Source organism: Melanotaenia boesemani, chromosome 8 (genome assembly GCF_017639745.1).
Source record: "Melanotaenia boesemani isolate fMelBoe1 chromosome 8, fMelBoe1.pri, whole genome shotgun sequence".
NCBI classification, from domain to species: Eukaryota; Metazoa; Chordata; class Actinopteri; order Atheriniformes; family Melanotaeniidae; genus Melanotaenia; species Melanotaenia boesemani.
Genome location: NC_055689.1, coordinates 759,160 through 775,182, shown reverse-complemented (window position 1 = coordinate 775,182; position 16,023 = coordinate 759,160). Strand labels below are relative to the sequence as shown.

The 16,023-nt window shown below is 47.7% G+C and overlaps 3 protein-coding genes across 3 annotated transcripts; all 3 read right to left on the bottom strand.

The window, feature by feature from the left end:
• Nucleotides 1–120: 120 nt before the first annotated feature.
• Nucleotides 121–2,487, bottom strand: rps15 (ribosomal protein S15). Its single transcript, XM_041993378.1, has 4 exons — nt 2,379–2,487; nt 1,911–1,996; nt 1,338–1,572; nt 121–281 (listed from the first exon to the last, which is right to left on the bottom strand). The coding sequence occupies exons 1-4, from the start codon at nt 2,379–2,381 to the stop codon at nt 168–170; spliced, it is 438 nt and encodes a 145-aa protein (XP_041849312.1). The 5' UTR covers nt 2,382–2,487; the 3' UTR covers nt 121–167.
• A 5,290-nt stretch (nt 2,488–7,777) lies between these two features.
• LOC121644298 (protein piccolo-like) lies at nt 7,778–9,457 on the bottom strand. Its single transcript, XM_041992162.1, has 2 exons — nt 8,900–9,457; nt 7,778–8,239 (listed from the first exon to the last, which is right to left on the bottom strand). Exons 1-2 carry the CDS (start codon nt 9,455–9,457, stop codon nt 7,877–7,879), a joined length of 921 nt encoding a protein of 306 aa, XP_041848096.1. The 3' UTR covers nt 7,778–7,876.
• A 1,028-nt stretch (nt 9,458–10,485) lies between these two features.
• cnn2 (calponin 2) lies at nt 10,486–15,269 on the bottom strand. Its single transcript, XM_041992115.1, has 7 exons — nt 15,041–15,269; nt 13,200–13,321; nt 13,060–13,126; nt 12,772–12,909; nt 12,586–12,702; nt 11,835–11,981; nt 10,486–11,638 (listed from the first exon to the last, which is right to left on the bottom strand). Exons 1-7 carry the CDS (start codon nt 15,095–15,097, stop codon nt 11,333–11,335), a joined length of 954 nt encoding a protein of 317 aa, XP_041848049.1. The 5' UTR covers nt 15,098–15,269; the 3' UTR covers nt 10,486–11,332.
• Nucleotides 15,270–16,023: the final 754 nt, after the last annotated feature.

The following is a 16,023-nucleotide window of genomic DNA, read 5'->3' as shown; positions in this document are numbered from 1 at the left end:
ATTCATTCCAAATCTTAAAAAGCCCTCAAATGTCAAAATATCAGGATTTCACAGAACATACAAAACATGTCACAACAATTTTCATTCATTGTTAAAAAAAAAGGATGAGAGCCAGACAAGTCAGAGAAACCCAGTTCCTTATTTTATTTTATACAAATACAGCCATTCTACTTGAGAGGGATGAAACGGGAAGAGTGTGTGGCTCCAATACCAGGGCGACCGTGCTTGACTGGCTTGTATGTGATGGAGAACTCTCCCAAGTAGTGACCACACATCTCAGGCTGTGGAGAGGAAAAATCATTTGGTTATTAATCAAACAAACTAGGTAGGTAGATTATATACATTTAAGTACATGACAGTACAAGATGTAAGAACAGCTTTTAATAAAAATAAAAAAACTGATTAAACTCAATTCAGAACTTTGTGCATTTCAAACCTACAAAATGACAAGCCTGAGAGGATCTTTAATGGACAGCGGTATTTACAGAGGACAGGTGGAAGAAAGTGGAGAGCAGGTGTGCTTGAGAAATTACAGAAATGATAAGTACCTAAAACTAGGAGCCAGAGATGTTTGGGTTCAACTGTTGTACAATAATTAGAAGCTACTATTCAGTCATAGGCTTATATAGAAAGCTGAACTGGAGAGCATCTTTGCTTCACAATGAATACTTGTGCTAATGTTACTGGTCTATTTTAAAGGATTAAAACTTGTGCTATTCTTCAAATTCTTTGCAGAATATTGTGCAAATATTCATCTCAAGTTTTACTTACATCCATGTAATCACAGATCTGATTCTTGCCGGTTTATGAATACACATTTGTGCATCATGACCTCTAAAGTCCTTAAACACAGCATGTACGCAGCCATGTTTTCAACTACAGAATTACTGAAACATTAAAGATTCTCAGACTTTAGTCTCCCTCAGTTTAAAACCTGTCACAGACAAGCTGCTGGGAGGTAAGGAATGAGCAGGTGCTTTGACCTGGTGAATGTTCTTTGTCTTAATGTGTGTTTTAATATTGTTATCTACAACAAGTTGTCCTGTGTGACTCCTCTCATTTTTCTTACTGCTATGTCTGCTGGGCCAAGATCGTAAGAGATAACTGCATCTCAAAAATCTACCTGATAAAACAAAGGTTAAATAAAATGAATAAAACTGTGAGCAAAGTGAATGAGAATCATGACGCTGAAAGTTTACAGCAATTATGTCAATTATCAAACAAGATATTAAACTTGTGCATTCTTTTGTCAAAATACAACTTGAGGAAGGAAAACAACGGCCTACAATATTCTAAAACTCAAAAATCTTGATCCCAAAGAACCATCGGCACCTCACCTTGATTTCAACCTGGTTGAAAGTCTTGCCGTTGTACACTCCAACCATGGACCCGACCATCTCAGGCAGGATGACCATGTCCCTCAGGTGGGTCTTCACCACTTCGGGTTTCTCCATGGGAGGAGCTTCCTTCTTTGCCTTGCGGAGACGCTTGAGGAGGGTCTGCTGCTTGCGGCGCAGGCCACGGTTGAGCCTCCTTCTCTGGCGAGCGCAGTACAGCTGCATCAGCTGCTCACTACAAAAGACAGAAGCAGGGGGGACTCCTGGTCATTATTAGGGTCACACTATATCTGCAAACAACAAATGGACTACTGTCAAAAGACTGGGAGCAGGTATACTGTCAGCAACAGATGGCTTCCCAACAGCTAAAAGCTGCTTTACTGAAATATGAAGTCTATCTTTCATAATTCATCTCAATGCTGTCATTCCAGAATCACCATTTTAAAAGGCAGAAAATTATTTCACAACTTTGTAGCTACATACATGTTTGATAACTGTAAGACTACATTTGTAGGTATGTTAAATAATTTAATAAAGTGGCTCCTATGGAACAAACTATAATGTGTCACCCACTAAGACATGTCCAGAAGCTGGTCCAGATCCACACCCCTGTAGGTGAACTTCCTAAAGGTACGCTTCTTCTTGATCTCAGTGTCCGCCTGGAAGAGAGCATCACTCTCGGTCAGCATGATAGCATTACCGGTTAGCATTTAAAGCATAACATTGTTTAACCACCACTAAGACTGCAGTCGTTTAGGAAAAAAAAATCTACAAAGAATTATTTTAAGTTAACAATGGTATTACACACATTTTCAGCCTCGGCAGACCACCGGTTTAGCTTAGCCACAAACGGCCTTCACGCTAGCTAAACAAGGCTACTAAACAATTTTATTTCTAACTATGAGCATCGATTTTCACTAGAAAGGCAAGTACACATTCATAACTTCTGAAAGGTGTAAATAAATGCGCCAATTGGACACACAGAGATTTAGATGCCTGGAGATTGTAAATTGAAAAACGGTGGCTTGTGAAAACACCTACCATCTTGCCTGACGATCCGGTGGAAAAGAACGTCCAGAAGTCTCGTTAGGCCTGATATCGCGAGATTTTAGAATGGGACTAAGTTGCTTTCCGATCTTGGTCCAGTGTATGAACGGCAGGCGTCGCAGTTTCACCGTTGTCGTTTCAAATATAGGTAAAGTGTTGGGTTTTTAATTGGACATTATTTACAGTGCAAAACTAAAGAGCATGTGATATTTCCAGACTTCCAGACCTCCATGTTCAAATAGGCAAGACAAGTTTATTTCATGTACTGGACAATTCAAAGTGCTTTACATAAAACCTTAAAAGCATTACAGGGGTGGAAAGAAAGCATTAAAAGCAGTAAAAGGCAGCAACAAATAGCAAAAATCACAATAAAATCATAATAAAATGATAAATTACATTAAAATGATTAAAAACAGATCAGTTAAAAGTCAGTGTACAGATTTTCATGCAGAGGCTCAACAGAAATGTTTAACCTGGTGTCTATGTTTGCTGGAAGTTTCATTTCCACCTGGCTGCTGTTCCACTGGACCCTGGTCTGGACTCTGGTCTGGACCCTGGTCTGGGGCTAGTTGACCAGAGTCTTTGCTCTGCTAGGTTTATATTCTCTGAACATATTACAGATGGAATTCTGGGCCTGAACCGTTCTAGGATTTGTAAATGATCAGAAGGGTTTTAAAATCTATTCTGTGACTGACAGGAAGGACAGTGTAAAGATGTTATAACTGTGTGATGTGTTTCAGATCTCTAGTCCTGGTTAAAACTCTAGCAGCAGCATTTTAGATGAGCTGCAGATGTTCCTAAAATGTTTAGGAAGTCCTGTTAAAAGACCATTACAGTAATCCAGTCTACTGGAGATGAATGCATGGATGAGTTTCTCCTGGTCTTTCTGGGAGACTAAACTTTTAATTCTGTTGATGTTTCTGAGCTGGTAAAAAAGCTTCTTAGTGAAGCTTTGATGTGGCTGCTGAAAGTCAGGTCTGAGTCTATCAACACTCCCAGGTTACGAACTTGGTCGGTGATTTTAAGAGCCCGAGTCTCCAGGTGGGGCATGGAGGTGGGGCACGGAGGCGAGTGCCTGGTGGCCGGGCCTTTGCCCATGGGGCCCGGTCGGGCTCAGCCCGAAAGGGAGACATGGGCCTCTCCTCCCGTGGGCTCACCACCTACGGGAGGGGCCATAGGGGTCGGGTGCATTGTGAGCTGGGCAGCTGCCAGAGGCGGGGACCCTGGCGGTCTGATCCTCGGCTGCAAAAGCTAGCTCTAGGGACGTGGAATGTCACCTCTCTGGCGGGTAAGGAGCCTGAGCTGGTGAGCGAGGTTGAGCGGGTTCCGGCTAGATATAGTTGGACTACCCTCTGACGCATAGCTTGGGCTCTGGAACAAACTGCCCTCGAGAGGGGGCCTGGACCCTCTTCCATTCTGGAGTTGCTGCCCCGGTGGAGAGGCGCCGCCGAGCAGGTGTAGGCCTGCTCATTGCCCCCCAACTTGGCGCCTGTACGTTGGGGTTTACCCCGGTGGACGAAAGGGTAGACTCCCTCCGCCTTCGGGTGGGGGGACGGGTTCCTGACTGTTGTTTGTGCCTATGCACCAAATAGCAGTTCAGAGTACCCACCCTTTTGGAGTCCCTTGGGGGGGGGTGTTGAGAGCACTCCTTCTGGGGACTCCCTCATTCTGCTGGGGGACTTCAATGCTCACGTGGGCAATGACAGCGAGACCTGGAGGGGAGTGATTGGGAGAACGGCCCCCCTAATTCTGAATCCGAGTGGTGTTTTGTTGTTGGACTTCTGTGCTCGTCATGGATTGTCCATAACGAACACCTTGTTCATGACATAAGAGTGTCCACATGTGTACTTGGCACCAGGACACACTAGGCCGCAGTCGATGATCGACTTTGTAGTCGTGTCGTCGGACTTGCGGCCGCATGTCCTGGACACTCGGGTGAAGAGAGGGGCGGAGCTGTCAACTGATCACCACCTGGTGGTGAGGTTGGCTCAGATGGTGGGGAGGATGCCGGTCAGGCCTGGCAGTCCCAAGCGTGTTGTGAGGGTCTGCTGGGAACGTCTGGCAGAGTCCCCTGGTCAGAAAGAGTTTCAAAACTCCCATTCTTCCGGCAGAGCTTCAACCAAGTCCCGGGTGAGGCGGGGGACATTGAGTCCTGAATGGGCTGTGTTCCGTGCCTCTATTGTCGAGGCGGCCAGCCGCAGCTGTGGCCGTAAGGTCGTCGGTGCCTGTCGTGGCGGTAACCCCCGAACTCGTTGGTGGACACCGGCAGTAAGGGATGCCGTCAAGCTGAAGAAGGAGTCCTATCGGGGCCTTTTTGGCCTGTGGGACTCCAGAGGCAGCTGATGGGTATCGGCGGGCTAAGCGGAGCGCGGCTTCGGCGGTCGCTAAGGCAAAGCTTGGGCGTGGGAGGAGTTTGGAGAGGCCATGGAGAAATGACTTCCGGACGGCTTCGAGAAGATTCTGGTCCACCATCCGGCGGCTCAGGAGGGGAAAGGCAGTGCTCCGTCAACACTGTGGTACAGTGGGGATGGGGGGGCTGCTGACCTCGACTCGGGACGTTGTGAGGCGGGTGGAGGGAAATACTTCGAAGACCTCCTCAATCCCACCAACACGTCTTCTGATGAGGAAGCAGAGTCTGGGGTAGCTGGTGCTGGCTCGCCTATCTCTGGGGCTGAGGTCGCTTGAGGTGGTTAGAAATCTCCTTGGTGGCAGGGCCCCGGGGGTGGATAAGGTCCGCCCGAGTTCCTTAAGGCTCTGGATGCCGTAGGGCTGGTCTTGGTTTGACACGCCTCTGCAGCATCGCTGTGGACAATCGGGGGACAGTCCCCCCCTGGACTGGCAGACTGGGGTGGTGGTCCCCCTCTTCAAAAAGGGGGACCGGAGGGTGTGCTCCAACTACAGGGGGATCACACTCCTCAGCCTCCCCAGTAAGGCTCTTTCAGGGGTTGCTGCAGAGGAGGGTCCGTCAGATAGTCGAACCTCGAATTGAGGAGGGAGCAGTGTGGTTTTCGTCCCGGTCGTGGAACAGTGGACCAGCTCTACACCCTCTTTGGGGTCTTTGAGGGGGCATGGGAGTTTGCCCAACCAATCTACATGTGTTTTGTGGATTTGGAGAAGCATTTGACCGTGTTCCCGGGGACTCCTGTGGGGGGTACTCCGGGAGTATGGAGTGCCAGACTCGCTTATAAGAGCTGTCCGGTCCCTGTACGACCAGTGTCAGAGCTTGGTCTGCATTGCCGGCAGTAAATCAGAATTGTTTCCAGTGCTGGTTGGACTCCGCCAAGGCTGTCCTTTGTCACCGATTCTGTTCATAACTTTTATGGACAGAATTTCTAGGCGCAGCCGAGGTGTTGAGGGGATCCGGTTCGGTGGCCTCAGGATTGGGTCTCTGCTCTTTGCAGATGACGTGGTTCTGTTGGCTTCATCGGGACGTGATCTTCAGCTCGCACTGGAGCGATTCGCAGCCGAGTGTGAAGCGGCTGGGATGAGAATCAGCACCTCCAAATCCGAGACCATGGTCCTCAGCCGGAAAAGGGTGGAGTGCTCTCTCCGGGTCTGCGATGGGGTCCTGCCCCAAGTGGAGGGGTTTACATATCTTGGGGTCCTTGTTCACGAGTGAGGGAAGGATGGAGCGAGAGATCGACAGGCGGATCGGTGCAGCGTCTGCAGTGATGCGGGCTCTGCATCGGTCTGTCGTGGTGAAGAGAGAGCTGAGCCAAAAGGCAAAGCTCTCGATTTACCGGTCGATCTACGTTCCTACCCTCACCTATGGTCATGAGCTGTGGGTAATGACCGAAAGAACGAGATCTCGAATACAAGCGGCCGAAATGAGTTTCCTCCGCAGGGTGGCCGGGCTCTCCCTTAGAGATAGGGTGAGAAGCTCGGTGATTCCGGGAGGGGGCTCAGAGTAGAGCCGCTTCTCCTCCACATCGAGAGGAGCCAGATGAGGTGGCTCGGGCATCCTGGTTAGGATGCCTCCTGGACGCCTCCCTGGTGAGGTGTTCCGGGCACGTCCCACCGGAAGGAGGCCCCGGGGCAGACCCAGGAGACGCTGGTACAGACTACATCTCTCGGCTGGCCTGGGAACGCCTCGGGATCCCTTCGGATGAGCTGGGTGAATGTGGCCAGGGAGAGGGAAGTCTGGGTTTCCCTGCTTAGGCAGCTGCCCCCCGCCTAACCCGATTCCGGATAAGCGGAAGAGAATGGATGGATGGATTGGAGTCTCCAGGTGTGTTTACCCAATGCTGACCCTCTTCTCTTTGCTACCAAACATGAATAATCTCAGTTTTGTCTTCATTTAATTGTAGAAAATTTCTCCTTCATCCAGGTGTTTATTTGCTCCAGACACTGACACAATAAGTCTGCTGGACTGCAGTCATCTGGTGACAGAGACACATAAAGTTGGGTATCATCAGCATAACTTTGATAATTAGCTTCCTTTGCAACTGAACTCATCAAACATATATCATGTTGATTATGTGTCTGTTTAGCTGTCTTTCAAGCAGGTTTTTTATGGAAATATTTCAGTTGTTAGCTGTATGGCAGGCTAGCTCATTGATAATGCAACAGCTGCAAAACACTTGCATGGGGAAGGTTGAAACAGAAAATGTTACAGTTGACCACAACTACATTTGAATGAGTATATAAGTGAAAATGTGATTTAAATGACAACATTTTGTTTTAGGGCACATCCACACCAGGACAGTCAGGGGGACTTGGTCTGATTAGGTGGGGAAATCGGAAAATCTTCACACTGCATTTTACTCAAGCAGACCGCTTTGACCATGTCATGTTAACATGTTCGGCTAGTTTAAAGACACACTACAGACCTTTCACAATTTTTCCAGTGATGTGCCCGATCAACGTCTAATCCAGCGTGATTCTTTGTGTTTCCATACATAAAAACTAGAAAGGGAACCCTAATAATCGACCCGACCTGACCTGTCCCACTTTGTTGGGACCTTTCCCTTGACATGCTAAGTCATAAAGCTGTTTTGGTAATTGCTCTAAGGAGACGCTTACCTGATACACCAGACTGCTGGAATCATGCAAAACTACTTCCATTTGTCAAGAAACGTGTCTTTTGAAAAACAGAATTATTTCTTTTTCTCCTTCTATAGTATAGAGTATCATTCAACTGTTCAACCTGTCTGGAGGAATATCAGATCAAGAGACGATAGAAAAAAGTCTAAATCACTCATCCAGCAGCTTTGATCCAATACATGGCACCAAGAACCAGCTGATAGAACCAGGGAATGAATTCACCTTCACACGTCACTGAGAATAAAGAAGCAGTGTGTTAACCTGGTCCAGAGTTCCTCCCTGGACTCGGAGGAATCTAGGACAGACCATCACACAGTGGAAATGTGGACTGTGGTCAGACCAGCCAGTATTCCAGATCTTTGTTGGAAGAAATTAATTCCATTTACTCCACATCAAAGACAAAACAGAATCACGCAAACTGTTGTCAGCTAACGTCCTAAAGACCAGTTCTATGACAGTACGGGGGCTGGATTGGGGTCCTGACGGTTCAGGGCTGGAGCGGTTAGAAACCCAGTTAGCATCTGCAAAGGGACTGGCACGGCCTGGTTCCTCCTGGTTCCTGCTGGCATGGCCTGGTCCATCCTGGATCCTGCTGGCACAGCCTGGTTCCTCCTGGTTCCTGCTGGCATGGCCTGGTCCATCCTGGATCCTGCTGGCACGGCCTGGTTTCTCCTGGATCTTGCTGGCACGGCCTGGTTTCTCCTGGATCCTGCTGGCACGGCCTGGTTTCTCCTGGTTCTTGCTGGCACGGCCTGGTTCCTGTTGGCACGGCCTGCTTTCTCCTGGTTCCTGCTGGCATGGCCTGGTTCCTCCTGGCATGGCCTGGTTCCTCCTTGTTCCTGCTAGTACAGCCTGGTTTCTCCTGGATCCTGCTGGCATGGCCTGGTTCCTCCTGGCACGGCCTGGTTCCTCCTTGTTCCTGCTAGTACGGCCTGGTTTCTCCTGGATCCTGCTGGCATGGCCTGGTTCCTCCTGGCACGGCCTGGTTCCTCCTTGTTCCTGCTAGTACGGCCTGGTTTCTCCTGGATCCTGCTGGCATGGCCTGGTTCCTCCTGGCACGGCCTGGTTCCTCCTTGTTCCTGCTAGTACGGCCTGGTTTCTCCTGGATCCTGCTGGCATGGCCTGGTTCCTCCTGGCACGGCCTGGTTCCTCCTTGTTCCTGCTAGTACGGCCTGGTTTCTCCTAGATCCTGCTGGCATGGCCTGGTTCCTCCTGGCACGGCCTGGTTCCTCCTTGTTCCTGCTAGTATGGCCTGGTTTCTCCTAGATCCTGCTGGCACCGCCTGGTCCCTCCTGGATCCTGCTGGCACGGCCTGGTTCCTCCTTGTTCCTGCTAGTATGGCCTGGTTTCTCCTAGATCCTGCTGGCACGGCCTGGTCCCTCCTGGATCCTGCTGGCACGGCCTGGTTCCTCCTGGCATGGCCTGGTTCCTGCTGGCACGGCCTGCTTTCTCCTGGTTCTTCCTGGCATGGCCTGGTTCCTGCTGGCACGGCCTGCTTTCTCCTGGTTCCTCCTGGCATGGCCTGGTTCCTCCTGGCATGGCCTGGTTCCTGCTGGCACGGCCTGCTTTCTCCTGGTTCCTCCTGGCATGGCCTGGTTCCTGCTGGCACGGCCTGCTTTCTCCTGGTTCCTCCTGGCATGGCCTGGTTCCTGCTGGCACGGCCTGCTTTCTCCTGGTTCCTCCTGGCATGGCCTGGTTCCTGCTGGCACGGCCTGCTTTCTCCTGGTTCCTCCTGGCATGGCCTGGTTCCTCCTGGCATGGCCTGGTTCCTGCTGGCACGGCCTGCTTTCTCCTGGTTCCTGCTGGCATGGCCTGGTTCCTCCTGGCACGGCCTGGTTCCTCCTTGTTCCTGCTAGCACGGCCTGGTTTCTCCTGGATCCTGCTAGCATGGCCTGGTTTCTCTGTAGAGCCGGGCCCAAAGCATCAGAGAGGTCCAACAGCACAGCACATCGTGGTTGGAATGGTTCCTGATCCAGGCAGTAAGTCTTGCTGGTCTCTGAAAACCCGCTCCCTCCAGAGTCTGGCTCCATATGGTCCAGCAGAACCAGATCAGCCGTTATACGTCTTTATGCTCTAGGGAGCAGTTTTATATCCAACCATCAATGCTGTGAACAGCTACAGGTGTGGAAGTTGTAGCCGGACTGATCACCTTTGCACGGCTACCATGTAATTTTAATTCTCATTCATCTGTCTGCAACATGCTGGCTCCAGATTGTCACCTTTTTAGTCTGAATGGATTTTATCACCTAAGTTTTGTTTCACAATGACAGAACAAGTTTTAGCAGTTGAGGTCTTGTTTAATATCATCTCCCTTTCTCTTGTACATCCAGATTTTTTTTGTTTTTTGACCGTGGCTCTTAGGAGAATTAATATGGAATGTGTCTTTATTCATCTCTGCAAACAGCTTTAATATCTAACGTGTGGTGTGGAAGGTAAGGGTGGATTGTGTACAAATGTCTCACATTTCACATCATTTCCTGGTTTTATTCTGGACCTTCGCCATTTTTTAGTTTTTGTTTTTTGTGTGTACGCCTGGGTCGGAGTTGCTGTGGAGGTAGGAACATTTTCCTGTCAAGTTTGGTTTTTATTAATCCCAAATGTTGACTATATTTAGCCTAAGGCGGTTTTTGTTCCTACGCCAGCTTGATAAATGAGGCCTCAGGTCCCGATGGAGGTTTCCTCAGCTAGGACAGTATTGTATGAACTGGTTGGTATGAAGTTATTGTAAACTGGAATCTTTAAACTGGATTATAATGAACTGGATTGGACTGGAATGTGTAAGCATGTCTTTGGGTGAGTTTGTTGTAAACTGGCTCTGTATAAATAAAGCTGTATTATGATAAATGGTAGTTTAACCACTGATTTAACATGTATATTATGATTTATGTTGCTGTCACTGTAAATTAGAATTATTTGACTACAGTTAAAATAAAATCTCTGGTCAGCTGTGATTTGGTGCATTATTAACCAGTATACCAATAAAGATCTAGAAACTGACCAACCAGGCCCGTCTGAGCGGACCTGCAGAGACATCTAGTGGTCAGAAACAGCCATTACAACCAACAAAAAACACATTTGTTTTTATTAAACTGTTCTCACATTTCATTTGTTCCCTATTGGCAGAACGATTCTTAAAAGGAAAAAAGAGAAAAAGAGCAAAGTAAAATATGAAATGTTATTCTGTGTCAAAGTACAAAACAGCCCCCCCCTTCAGATCACAAATCTGAGCATAAATATCATAAATGATGAAACAGATCAGTTCACAGGCCAACATTTAAGAATGATTCATTTACACATTATTCACCGAGAGAAACAGGCGTAACGCTGAAAACTTCACTTGAGTATTATTTCCCTCCTCCTCCTCCTCCTCTGCAAACAAAGAAACTATTTCCTCTCTCAGAGTTTCAAACACAGTTTAAGGAAAAAATGTTTTCTTCATCCAGGAGAAACACTGAAGGATGAAGATCCTGTCATACATACAACATGATACAGCTCATCAAGGGACAGAAACACGGCTGCTTTAACACGTATGAAGGAAAAATCCCATTTTTCTGTCAGATTCATGTTTTATTAAAAAGAAAAAAAAATGGGGGGCACTTCTGTGAATTCCCTTCATGCAACAAACATTTGTATGGAGAGACAATAAAAACAGAAAAAAAAGAGGGGGGGGGGGGGGGGGTTTGCACATTTAATCCTAATAAAAACCCGTCTGATGGGCAGCGAGGCAGACGACTGGCTTCTGTGGTGACTTTAAACAGAAGCAGAAACAACAAATGAAGTGTTCCGACATTTCTGCTTGCTGTTGCATGCAGTACTAAAACGGTTTGGCCCTAAAACCAGAGCTGCATCATCCTACGGATAGAAAAATAAACCACCTTCCTGCCTCGAGGTTCCCTCCCACCCCCTCAGTAATCTGTCCCGTCGTCTTGGTACACCTGCTCCTCCTCCTGGTAACCTTGGTAACCCTCATCCTGGTAATCAGGGATGTAGTCGCGGCCACTGCCCGCCCCGTTCTGGTCCTCTGGGACCTCTCCGGCTTTAGGACAGTACTTGGCGTCATAGATCTGCCGTCCCAGCCCAAAGTTCTGCCCGCTCTGGTTGGCGCCCTGGCTGTAGCCCATCTGTAGAGACATGGTGCTGTTGTCGCACTTGTCCGTGCCCAGCTTCTGGTCGTAAATGGCCCGCCTCGTCCCGGGAGCGGTCATCCCAGCCTGCAGGGCAAAGACCACGAACCTCAGTGAGTCCTCCTCCCTCACGTTAAAAACCAGACAGAATTCTACTGAAGCCACACATTACAGCCGTCAGGCAACCCAAGAGTTAACAGCTGAGCACAAGTTTACAGCAGTGGAAGGACGGGGACGATGGGCGCCCCGGAGCTCATAAAAACAGGGATTTCTCTTCTAGTACCTGACTCGCTCCCTTGTTGGTTCCCATTTGCAGACTGATGGTTGTGTTGTCCATGGGGGGCTGGATCTGAACTTTGGGGTCATATAAATGCCTTCTGGTGCCATATGCATTCATACCGGCCTGACTAGCACACTTGTTGGTCCCCATCTGCAGACAGAGACAAAAAACAAAGAGAACATCAGTTTTCTGATCACGTGTTGGTCTGGTGTGTCCAGCAGAATCCGACCTGGATTACACTGCAACCCGCCCCGCTGTTCAGCCAGAGCCGCCGTCCTTCAGGCAGCGAGAAGCTGACTAGGTTAAAACGAGCCCCTCGTTCATCTTCTGGCCCATCACAGCCTCGTTTTATCCTAACATCAACCTTTCTGTCCGGCTCCAGAGATCAACCCGCTCTGACTAACCTAAACTAAAAAGGTTCTTTTGTTTTTGTATGGTAGTGAGGACCGCCGCCTGCATTTCCATGACACCACAAGTGTGTGTGTGTGTGTTTGTGTGTGTGTGTACGTCTTCTTAGTGTAGGTGTTTTAGCAAGATTGTTCCCTAGCCATGACATCTGGGAAGGAAGTGTGTTTCATCCATGTCTGGACAGCATGAGGTGTTCATATTAGTCGGAGCTGTAAAGACGGTTGCAGGCATGTTCATGACTACATGTGTGTGTGTGTGTGTGTGTGTGTGTGTGTGTGTAACTTGCACAGAACATGTTTCAGATTCATGTGTCTGAAGCCAACAGATGGATAAAAAGACTTCCTACCTGTAGTCCAATCACACACTGTCCCGCCCTCATCTTCTCCTCATTGAACAGCCTCTCCTGCTTGTCAGCGTACTTCACGCCGATGTCCACCCGCGACTGGCAGCCTTTGGTCTTGGCCTGGCAGGAAAACCCACGTTAAGCACCACCTCCAACCAGACCACGCAGGCCAGACAGGTCAGGACTCACCATGCTGGCGAGGGCGAGCAGCGTTGTCTGGACCTGCGTCATGTTGCCGTTCTCAAACAGGTCGTTGGCTTCAAAGATGTCATGAGGCTTCAAGCCGTACGCCGTGGTGGCTTTGATGAAATTCGTCAGGTTCTCCAGCTGAGATCACAACAATTTCATATTTAAAAAGGTTCTGTTAGGACACAACTTCTATCAGTAGGAGGAGAAATGCTGCAGAGAAGAGTGGCCGGACTCGAGCACCACCAGCCACCAGGGCCTGCAGGTGAAGGCGGGTCCTCGTCCGCTCACCTGGTGCCAGTTCAGCGCAGACTTGTTGATCTTCTTCACGGAGCCCGGCTGCAGTTTGTTAATAAGTCTGTAAAGCAAGAACAAGCGTTATCAGAAACAGATGAAGACCCCGGCCGACATTCGATGCGTCGTCTGCTTACTCGCACAAAATCACTCCGTTCTTCAGGCCTTTCTGGAAGTCAGGGCCGATGGAGGTGCCGGTGATGTCCTCGATCCAGATCCGGAGCTCTTCTTCCTTCTGAGGGTCGTACTTCTGTGCGATCTGGTTGGAGAGAACAGGTCAAAGGTTCCATGTGTTTTAAACAGTGCGTGTTATTCAAGCTTCTGTCAGCAGCCGTGAAGGAAACGTCTGTTCACGCAGAAATCTAAAGAAAAAAGCTGATTTTAGACTCATTTTCCACAAGGAGGTTAATTCTAACCACACAGGGTCTTTGTCTTGCTCAATCCCTGTAAATAAAAAGGAAAGGTGACGCCGACGCCACCACACACACACACACACGCACGGATTTCCTGTTTTGTAAACTGCTAAATTCTCTCCAGAAACACAGGAAACAAGCTGCTAAAAAGGGGAGGGGTGCTGACGTTGAAGGGCTTTAACGTGGCACAAAGGCCGGCCTGCTGCCGTTCCTCTGAGTTCTAAGACCTGAATCAAGGACATGAATGTGAAAGCTGTACAAACAGCAGAAGTGGAGCAGAACCACCACTTCTCCTTTGCTGAAGGATGCGCTGTGGACTGAGCTCCATGCAGACTCTCATGAGCCAAATGAAACCGCACAGTAACCAGCATATACTTAGAAGCTGGCTGAGCTCAGCTCACAGCTGCTTGTACTCTGGTACATCTGCCTTCTAATTAAATTTCCTTCATTCAGCATTAAAACAAAAAAAAAAAAGAAAACACGCCAGCCATTTTAATTGCCCACAAAGAATCCGGTGGCTGTAATTTACAACAAGCTGAACACCAGGAATTCTCCCCCAGAGCAGGCGGGACTGTGTGGGTCCAGCTTCACCTCGGGTCATACCTCCAAGCTTCACCAGAAGGACGCCAGAGGAGTTCATGTGCAACTGTGTCACGTTTTTAAATGATGGCAGGAAGGTGAGTTCCTCTTCAAGAACCCAAAGGAAACCTGCTGCTTTTTTCTGGATCTTAGGGAGGGAGTCTGACCCTGTCCCACCCATACACGGCCACATCCAGACCATCTACATCCGGAATAAAAAGTGTACATTTAAGGCGACTTAAAGTTCTGAGAGGAAACTTTTAGAAACTTCTTGCACACGTTTTCCAACTTGATGAAAAAATGAACATTCAAGATTTCACTCTTACATTTAAACAAAGGGAAAATTCTCAGAGGGCTGCAGCTTGATGGGAAACCAGGGTCAGGAAATTAATCCTGGCATCATCTCAGGTATTTAGGTGGATCAAGAGGTCCAAATAAACCAAGAGCTTCCCTCAAACTGGGTCCCACGTCTCTGGAGCCGTAGCCAGGGAGCTTTTACTGAGCTCTGGAGCAGTGAAAACCGGGCTGAGAGGAGGTGGAAGATATTCCTCTAACAGCAGAACGTCTGCCATTCAGCTCTATTACATTATCTGTTAATGCGGGTCACAATGCGGGGCAGGAGGGCAGGAAAAGGGGCGACTTTTCTTTTTCTGCCACAGCGACACTTTCCTGCTAAGAGGGGAGACGCCCATAAGGCTTCACCTTGGTCTCGTGCACAAGAAAAAAACACCTTCAAATTCAAGACCAATGCGTATAAATCATAACTTAAGTAAGTTATCAGTAATTTGTTATTTGAAAAGAAATATTAAGTAAATAAATAAAACTTTGCGATCTTGTTTTAGTCTATCCATCTACCTTTACGTTTTAACCTGGCACGCGCATCAAAATGGAGGCCAGGTGAAACGGAACAAGAAAGAAAATAAAAGTTAAAAAATGGGGAAGACGAAGATCACAAGTGTGCGTGATGTAAAAATATAAAGTCCTACCTTGTTTTTTACTTCCGCTGACAAGCCGTAAGCTGGACCTTTGTTGAAAGAAGCCATTGTTGAAGATGTCGGGAGTTTAGTCTGTTTGGATAAAAGCGACACACTGACTTGTTGAACAGAAATCTCCACTTAATTTTCCTCGACTTTCTCTTCCAATGAAACCTCGAAGAGAAATGAAAACTTCCTTCTGTTTGACGGCGGCCAATTAAAACGCTCCCACGGTTCCTGCCAAAGAGTAACGACTCCAGTCAAGATGGTTCCCTGCCGGCGGCCCGCTGCTTCACGAAGCAATGCCAGCCGGAGCGCGCGGGGTGGCTCTTATAGGAGGGAAACCAGAGACCGCCAATAAACTGCAGGAGGAGGACAAGAGAAAATCCTTAATGAATATTCAAAACATAATCAAGTATGTGGGCTTCATTAGCAACTCAGCAAGCCTGTTTAAAAAGTACAATCATCCCAGCAGATGTTGTATAACTAAATGACATTTTGATCAGCTTTGAACTGCGCTTCTAAATGACATCAAACAGATAATGAATTATTTTCACTAAACATGATTATATGAAACATGAATTTAGTCAGAGCCTGCCCAAGGCATAAGCAAACTAAGCGGCTGCTTAAGATATCAAGACTGAAAATAACATACTTAAATATTTAAGAAAAAGAAAAATATAACCTACCTACCTACATATTAAATATATCATTGAATAATTGTTATAATTATGGTTTACACACACAAACCAAATTTTATTCTGTTTAGTAGTGAAAACAATATGCAAATATTATGAAAATAATATTAGTTTAATCCATTCCTACCTACCGCATCTGCATGCAGACATCTAGAAAGTCGACTACAGTTTGAAGTGGAAGATTGTATTTTGCCCTCCGTTAAAAAATCCCTTTAAAAACAGAAGTAATCAAACTGGTTAACTTGTTTACTCTAACGTGTCCCTTACTTTAAATATAAATGGAATAAACCGCACACA

Coding starts and splice junctions, on each gene's coding strand:
- rps15 (XM_041993378.1), bottom strand. Junction 1,573..1,910: donor CAGCTTCTGGACATGTCTTA/GTGGGTGACACA, acceptor TGTCTTTTGTAG/TGAGCAGCTGATGCAGCTGT. Junction 282..1,337: donor TCAACCAGGTTGAAATCAAG/GTGAGGTGCCGA, acceptor TCCTCTCCACAG/CCTGAGATGTGTGGTCACTA.
- cnn2 (XM_041992115.1), bottom strand. CDS start 15,097: ATGGCTTCTTTCAACAAAGGTCCAGCTTACGGCTTGTCAGCGGAAGTA. Junction 13,127..13,199: donor AACGGAGTGATTTTGTGCGA/GTAAGCAGACGA, acceptor CTTGCTTTACAG/ACTTATTAACAAACTGCAGC. Junction 11,639..11,834: donor CCAACAAGGGAGCGAGTCAG/GTACTAGAAGAG, acceptor TTTGCCCTGCAG/GCTGGGATGACCGCTCCCGG.
- LOC121644298 (XM_041992162.1), bottom strand. CDS start 9,457: ATGGAGCCAGACTCTGGAGGGAGCGGGTTTTCAGAGACCAGCAAGACT. Junction 8,240..8,899: donor GCCGTGCCAGCAGGAACCAG/GCCATGCCAGGA, acceptor AGGCCATGCCAG/GAGGAACCAGGCCATGCCAG.